Source organism: Pteropus medius, unplaced genomic scaffold (genome assembly GCF_902729225.1).
Source record: "Pteropus medius unplaced genomic scaffold, Ma_sr-lr_union100, whole genome shotgun sequence".
Classification (NCBI taxonomy): domain Eukaryota; kingdom Metazoa; phylum Chordata; class Mammalia; order Chiroptera; family Pteropodidae; genus Pteropus; species Pteropus medius.
Genome location: NW_024356397.1, coordinates 1,930,887 through 1,939,034, shown reverse-complemented (window position 1 = coordinate 1,939,034; position 8,148 = coordinate 1,930,887). Strand labels below are relative to the sequence as shown.

General features: G+C 50.4%; 1 protein-coding gene across 1 annotated transcript; it reads right to left on the bottom strand.

The window, feature by feature from the left end:
* Positions 1-589: 589 nt before the first annotated feature.
* KRT74 (keratin 74) lies at positions 590-7,947 on the bottom strand. Its single transcript, XM_039862068.1, has 9 exons — positions 7,424-7,947; positions 6,575-6,789; positions 6,074-6,134; positions 5,481-5,576; positions 4,816-4,980; positions 3,460-3,585; positions 1,708-1,928; positions 1,261-1,295; positions 590-792 (listed from the first exon to the last, which is right to left on the bottom strand). The coding sequence occupies exons 1-9, from the start codon at positions 7,892-7,894 to the stop codon at positions 590-592; spliced, it is 1,593 nt and encodes a 530-aa protein (XP_039718002.1). The 5' UTR covers positions 7,895-7,947.
* Between the last annotated feature and the right edge of the window lie 201 nt (positions 7,948-8,148).

The window sequence follows — 8,148 nt, the reverse complement described above, 5'->3', positions numbered from 1 at the left end:
GGATGCCGATTGCATCTAGCTTGTAGGATGGGTGAGAATTAGAGGCAGTGCCTGTAGGCAGCCCGGCACGTAGTAGGTGCTTGATATATGGTAGTAGATATTACTGCTAATAATGTGGTGGTGGTGACACAGGTGACAGAAGATCCTTAGTTCTCCTTTACTTGGTTTTGTGAATGTGGGTACAGCTGGTGGTCCGAGAGTATACACGTTTTCTCCTAAATACTGGAGTCATTCTACAAAAACCTTTCCCTCTCCCCTCCTTTTCTTTCTCCTCTTTCTCCCTCTCCTCCCTCCCTCCTCTCCTCTCTTTTTCTGGATGATCATAGCTTCCCAGGACCAAGGAGATAATCGTAGCTTGCGTCCCTGCCAGTTGAAGGGAAAATGAGAAGTCGCAAAGTCCACATGGGACCTGAAGAAACAGGGAGATGACAGTTCTAATCAGAACTTGACAGTAAGAGAAGTCACGGTGCAGATGGCCAAGGGTACTAGGACTCCGAGTGGAGGATTGGGGTGTGGCAGACATCTTCAGCCAGAGTGAGAGCAAGGGCATCTCTTGTCCCGGGTGCTGAGGTGAGCGGGGTTGTGTGGCTCATCGGGTAGCTTTCCTGGCTAGTGCGCTGACTGAGGTGCTCTTGCCTTGAGAGTCCTTGGGGTCTCCTACTTGTACCCCTTTGCTCCTGTTCTGCTCACTTCGGGTGCTGCCAGAGCTCCCTGCAATACCACTGGCCCCAAGGGCAGTACTCGCTGAGGAGCCAGGGTGGTAGCTGCTTGCACTGCTGCTGCTGATGACAGCTGAGAAGAAAGGGCCAAGAGCAGGGAAGAGGGACAGCAGGGTAAGTCAGCAAGTGAGACATCTCCCTTAATCCCACAGCAACCCTCAGCATCAAGAAACACCACCAAGACGAATGGAGACCTGATTGTGTACCCAGCTTTGTGCGAGATGAGGACAACACAGAACAGACACGCTCCTGCCCTCTTGGAGTTTCTAAGATCATTTGGCTCTCAAGGCCATATTCTCAACCTTTCTCTTGATAGGTTGAGAGCCAGAAAGGGTATGGGGTGGGCATGACTTTAGTCACTGTTTCCACGGGACAAAATGGGGAATAGGTTTCCTCTAAAGCCGGAGAACCTTCACAAGACAGCAACAAAGGTTCTGGATGGCATGAGACATTTAGTGGAGGAACATTGCTTTTTCCTGGAGTCCCCTGCTTTCCCATCCAGCCAGAATCCCTACCCAACCCGTCTCTCAGAGATACTCACAGATGCTCACAGAAGATGGATTTTCACCAGACATCCTGAAGGACAGAAAGTTAAAGGAGAAAACCTCAGGGTAGTGTTTAGATTCAGCTAAGCATTGATGGGCTCCTACTTCTATAGGAATATTGTTTTAATTCACTTTTATAACAACCCGTGAGCTGATAATGGAGCTTATAATCCCCATTTTACAGATAAGAACATAGAGACACAGAGATATTAAATGATTTAACTGAACCATACAGCTAGTATGTGGCAAAGCCAGTAATTAAGAGGTCTATCTGACCCCACTGGCTCTTTCGCACAGCACCACCCAGCCACCTGTGCTTCATGACTCACGTCTGATCTTTCCTTGCAGAAAGCTCCCAAATGCCCCGCTCTTCCCAGCAGGGAGCCACCCACAGCCCTTTCTTCCTTGGCACCACGACATTCCTCCTTCCCCAGTCCCCTTACCAGCACTCCTCGCCCTCCAGCAACTTGCGGTAGGTGGCGATCTCCATGTCCAGGGCCAGCTTCAGGCTCATGAGCTCCTGGTACTCACGCAGCATCCGGGCCAGCTCCTCCTTGGCCTGGTGCAGGGCAGCCTCCAGCTCATCCAGCTTGGCCTGGGCATCTTTCAGAGTGTTGTCTCCCCGATGCTCAGCATCGGAAATGGCTGTCTCTAGGTTGGCGCACTAAAAGGCAAAAAACAGGGAGATCATCAGAACACAAAATAAATATTAGATCTTAAAGGCTGGGTAGCACAACACTTTCACTTTCCAGAGGAGGCCCAAGGTGACAGCAAGTAACAGCTGCAGAGCCAGCACTTGACTCTTTGTCTATGGCAGACGGATATTTATAGGAGTTGTCATGAAAAGCTGTTGGAGCAGTTGCATTTCAGGAATGGAAGCAGAGATGTCAATGTTTGCAAAGTTATCTAGTGCCTGGGGTTGGAGGTCACCAATGGCTGCAGTTTCTAAGTAAGCCAGATCCAGAAGAACCCTACTGAGACTCCAGCCAGATGTCTCTAAGGATCAGACAGCATGCCATGTGTCACTGTGATCAGATTACTGCCTGCAGGAAGTGTCCCAACAGGAACCCTTCCCATACAGGGCCAAGAGTGTTTCAGCACTCTGCAGGAAGGGTCTGTTTAGATGCTCCCCAAGTCTGGCCTGAATGGGTAAAGGAGCTTTCCCTTAGGGCAGGGAGTTAAGGGCCTGAAATTAGACCCGTGGCCTCAGAAACTGGGCTCTGATGAACATTTTGCAGCCCTGTAATCACAAGTACTCCTGGGGAGAAATGGTCCTCATGGAGACTGTGAATCAGCCTTATGTATAGTCACAGCTGTCCCCGTGTTCCCCACATTGACTGGCGTGGACAGTTGTGGGGCACGGGGAGGAGAGCAGACCGAACTTTCAGTTTGGCGATTCTGTCACTAGCAGAGTTGACCTGGTTCTTTAGGGAGGACACAGGAGGGATTCCCCATCCCCTTAAAATCATTTCCCCACTAATATGGTGTTTAAGGTTTTGCTGCTACCAGGTAAGACAGGGTCCCCCTGGTGAAGTGGAAATGATACCACGGCACAGGGCAAGGGACCCAGGAGGGCTTCATCTGCTATCATCCTCACTCAGTCACCAGGACCACACCCACCCTGAGGGCAGGAACTTAACATGGCCACAGAGAGGTCTGGATGCAAACCCCACACATCCCACATGTGTTGAGTGTCTAGTGGGAAGAGGACGCATGGGGCCTGTCCTCAGAAGGGCACACTCGAAGAGGACATGGGGCGGGCTTGTTGCACACAGAAAAAGTCTGATAAAGAGGGGAAAAAAGAAAGAGAAAACCTGAATTTTAATTCTGATTCTGTTAAAAAAAAAAAACAGCTGGGGACCCCGGGAAAGTCACTTCCCCTCTCCAGCCCAGTTTCTTTGTTTAAACTGTGGAGTCAGATGAAATAAGCTTGAGGTCCCTCCTAATTCTGAGCAGGATCCCTGCTCTGAACTCAGAGGTACCCCGGGGCAGGGTGGGAAAGAGGGACTGTGGATGGCCAAGGGGCTCCCAAGCCCAGGCAGCAGTGGGGTGGGGAATTTGCTTTATACTAAAGGGCTCCAGTTTCTTCATCACAGAGAGTGAGAAACTCACACACACACACACACACACACACACACACACACACACACACACGCACACACGCACACAGTGTTTTCTGAGGTATTACTGCTCACCTGCTTCCTCACGTTTCCAGTCTCACATCGGATCCTCTGGATGAGCCGGTTCAGCTCTGACATCTCGTTCTTGGTCTGTCTGAGGTCGTCACCATGCCGACCGGCTGCCAGTTGCAGCTCCTGGATCTGGTTTCCCAGGGAGAGGAAGTTGGTGATGAGACAGAACTGCCCAACTCCTCATTCAAGGTAGGGGAAAGGTCCTAAGCAATAACTTCCATAGCTGGAAGGAGCCAAGAGAGTAGCTCCAGAGCAGGAGGTGATGGAGCTAGGACCTGGGCATCTTTTCAGATGTTTGGTGGTGATTCTGACACGAGGTCCACCCACTTCTCTAAGCGGAACCTATTTGCTGGGCTTATCCTTCTTTCTCATCACCCTACTTGCAGTCTTTCCTGGGCTGAATAAAGGAAAGAAGCAATTCCCATTTATTAGGTATTTCCTAAATATAAGAAGAGCTCTGACCCTCTCCACTCATTTATCGTCTCTTTAGAGAAGCATCTTTTAAAGGTCAGGTTCTGCTCAGGTACTGGGGATACACCCATGAAAAGGGTAGGTGTGGTTCCTGCCCCCCATGAAACATATGTTCTCCTGCAGCCCTTTCAGAGGGACAGACAGAGGGCCAGAAAAGCCAAGGGCAGCAGGTACCCTTGGGGTGGTGAGATTTTGGACTCGTGGCTTGTAACTCAAATCTTCTCCTCTCCCCTTGGCCAGTCCTTCGGAAAAGAATGGCTGACACAGCCATGGACAGGGGCCAGGAGCCTGTGATCCTTGCCATTGGTGGGCCTTGATCAATGCAAAAAGAAGTGCTAAAGCAGGCAGGAGAGGAGTCCTGGCGTCCCCCTCGGTAAAGGGTCTTCTCGGTGACAGCCCTGAAGCATAGCTCCCCATACTCACGAGGCTCCTAGAATTCTACTTCCTCCTCTTGGAAGTCCTCCCACACTGATCAGAAAAGAGCTCCTGGCTTCATCTTCTTTACTACCCTTTCTGTCCCCGGCCCACCCACAGCCATTCTCCTCCGTGTCTGTTACTCTACTGCTGCCACGTGGCAACATGTCCCAGCCCCTGGAAGTACATTTGTTTTACAACAAGGACACCTCACTTTTTTCTTTCACCAGAAGGTTACCTGTTTTTCTCTGTTGGATATGCCTGTCCATACCAGTTTTGTGATTTATCCTTCATAATGATCTCTGCCAAGAATTCTTTTTGGGTAGAATAGCTTTAATTCAATGGTTATAATCACGCTTTCATTTGGCACATCTACAAAGGTATCTCTCACATTCACTGGTGGAGGTGTAGTTTCCTAGGAAAAGAGGGGATGGTGGAGAAGGGACATCCCTCCACCCACCCCCTGATGCCTACCTTGCTCTGGTACAGGGCCTCGGCCTCAGCCTTGCTCTTCAGGGCTATCTTTTCATACTGGGCACGGACCTCAGTGATGATGCTGTCCAGATCCAGGTCCCGATTGTTGTCCATGGACAGGATGACAGAGGTCTCACTGGCATGGGTCTGGATCTGAGCCATCTCCTGAGTTGTGAGGTAAGAACAGAGTCAGGGTCCCTTGGCCTTCCTCCTCTGCCCATCAGTCATCCATGCCTGTAGCCCCTGGCAGAATGAGCCAAAGTGGAGTGAAGAACTGAGGGCTGGAGATCTGTCTGTTAGAGCCGAGGGAGAAGGCTCAGAGCAGCAGGAGGTACCCCACATGGGCAGCAGGCAGTGAAAGGCATTTCCTCCCACTCACGGAATCAAGAATCTGTGCTTTAGTAGGACTTCATGGGGTCGTTTTTTCCTGCTGACAGGCAAGGTCACTATCTAGGCTCAGATTGGATTGTCTCCTATGTATATGGCCTCTTGGGACTAAGATCCTACACTTCCATGGTCTCCCAGTACAAGGTTTTGCGCCTTTCCATAAAAACATCCTTCCTTCTGTTTGTCCTAAATTGCTCCTATTGGAATCTCCTTGGAAAAGCTGGGCAAAGCCCTCAGCTGGAAAGAGGCAGGTTGGGGAGGAAGAGGAGTGTCCTCACCGCATCGTACAGACACTTCAGGAACTTGATGTCTTTATCCAGAGAGTCCACTTTGGCCTGGAGCTCCACCTTCACTGCGTAGGCTGCATCTGCATCCTGCCAAGGGGAACCCAGAGTCATCGATCAATACGACCCTCATCCCATCAGCTGCCCTGTCCCTGCCCAAAAGCCATTCGATTTCTTATGTTTTGCCCACGAAGGGAAGTATATTGATGAATAAAATCACTTAAAATTGCTTTTCTCTCAGACTCAATGAATCTTTGGGAATATGGAAGGGAGAATGAGGCCTGCTCTTCTTCTGTTACACCTGAAGAAAATAAAGTCCAGAAAGGTAGAGTGAGTTTCCTCAAGTCACACAGTAAGGCTGAGCTGGACCAGAATTTCCCCAGTTCCCAGACTAGAAATCTCTTTCTGTCTCTGTCCGTTTCCTGGGTATATGTCCTGCCTCTCCAATATACTGGAGGCCAGAACCGACTCCATCCTCATTCAGGCACCAGCCCCTCCCAAGGAGGCCTGGACTGAAGTCCTGCGCAAAGTTGGTTAGGATGAGGGTGCAAGAGAGATGAAAATCCATAGGCTCTTCTCTCCCTTACCTTCTTGAGCACCACGAACTCATTCTCAGCTGTCGTGCGTCGATTAATCTCCACCTCATACCTGTGGGCAAAGAGAGAAGATATCAGAGGCCTCAGTTCCCTCGGCTAAGTAACCTCCTCTTCCCACTGGCTGGGCAAATGCTCAGAATATAAAGTCCCTAGAAGTGAGCACTGCAGAGGCTGGTGGGGACTGTACTATGTCTCTGAGTTACCTCACTTACATTTCACTCACTGGATTCTAGGAAAATATCCAGGTACCTATTAAGCTCCCCAAACCAGCCACTGAACCAGGCAGTGGATCAGTGAGCATAGGAACTCTTTTCCATCCACCAAGTAAGAAGCTCTCATCAAACAGGGTTGGTCTTTCCCCCATAACCAGAGAAGGGATGTGAGCCCCTGACCCTGGTACTTGCTTTCTTCCTTCCTAAAGTGGCACAAAAATTGGGTGAGCCCAGGAGTCTCTGGGAGCATGACCCATGACCTTTGGTGGTCCCTGCTCACCTCTTCTTGTAGTCCTCCACCAGGTCCCGCATGCTCCTCAGCTCCGAGTCCAGCCTCACTCTGTCCCCAGACAGCATCTCTAGCTTTTTCCGCAGGGTGCTAATGTAACCTTCAAAGATGGGCTCCAGGTTCTTCTTGCAGCTGTTCAGATCCAGCTGCTGCAGCAGCTCCCACTTGGTCTCCAGCACCTGGTTCTGCTGCTCCAGGAACCGCACCTGGAACCACAATGGATGCTATCATGTCCCGAGGATATAAGCCATTGACTCCCCAGGTTATATAGATTTTCCTAAAGCCATTTGGCTCAAGTCTTGACTCTACACTCATGGAATTCCATGCAAACTAGGCCCCTTACAAGGGCTCAGACTATAGCCTGCTAGACAAAACCAACTGTTGAAAACTCACTGAATAAGGAGACTCCCCAGCTTTCTTCTGTTGCCTGACCCAGTTCCCAGGAGATATTCTTCCCTGTATCACAGCTAAGTGTTTCTTCTGTACCATGAGTTTTTCCCTCTAACTAGTGCTAATTCTATTAGCCCTTTGTTTCTTTAAAGAGCTGGAAGTTCGTCCAGCTGTCCTCAGAAACCCATCACTTCTTTCTCAAGGTTTCTAAATGGCTACCCTTTGCACAATTTCCCACCCTCGTCTGTAAAATCTCCAAAGAAAACAACACGTTGTTTATTCCTTTGTGGCACCTAGCTTACAGTTCTGTTCTCTTCTTCGTTGTGATCAGAGAGCCTTTCCTGAGGTCTAGCGGCAACCTTTCCATCTGCAACGCTTTGTCCACTCCCAAGAAGCTGGGAATCACTCATATCTCACTGGACTGTCTTATCCTCCTCTTACGAGACCCACCTTGTCGATGAAAGAGGCAAACTTGTTGTTCAGAGCCTTGATCTGTTCCCGCTCCTGGGCACGTACTTTCTGGATCTCAGGGTTCAGCTCCACGTTGAGGGGGGCCAGGAGGTTCTTGTTGATGGTGACCTGGTGGATTCCCCCAGGTGGGCACATGGATGGGCACACAGGCCCCAGAGCCACACTGCCAAACATTCTGCCAGCAAAGCCAGTGGCCCGGCCCCCTCCATACCCAGTGGCAGGCCAGAAGCTGTAACCTCCAGTCCGAACACTACCACCAGCCACGTTGAGGGGAATACACTGACCCCCTCTAAGACTGTAGAGGCTCTGACTGCTGAAGCTAGCCCCAGCTCCTTTGCCATCCACACGGTGAGAAGCCACACTGCCCACAGCCTTCCTCAGCGCCACTGCCGAATGCCCACTGAAGCCCCCTTTGTTACCACCAGACTTGATGTTCAGTTGCAGACTCATGGTGGGAAAGAGGGAATTGACAGAACTGGAGAAAAGCAATCGCCAACAGATAGAGAACAATGATGGGGCACCCAGAGCACTGGCTCCTTTTATCCTGTCAAGTTCTGGCCACCGGAAAAGGGCGTCTCTTCACTCTCTCCTTTCCTCCTGCTGAAGGCCCAGGGGCCATAGGCAATTTGTGGAACAGAGATCTCCAAGCCCTTTGCAGCAACAAAGTGCCTCTGATATTGAGTGGAATATGCTGCCTTTGCAGA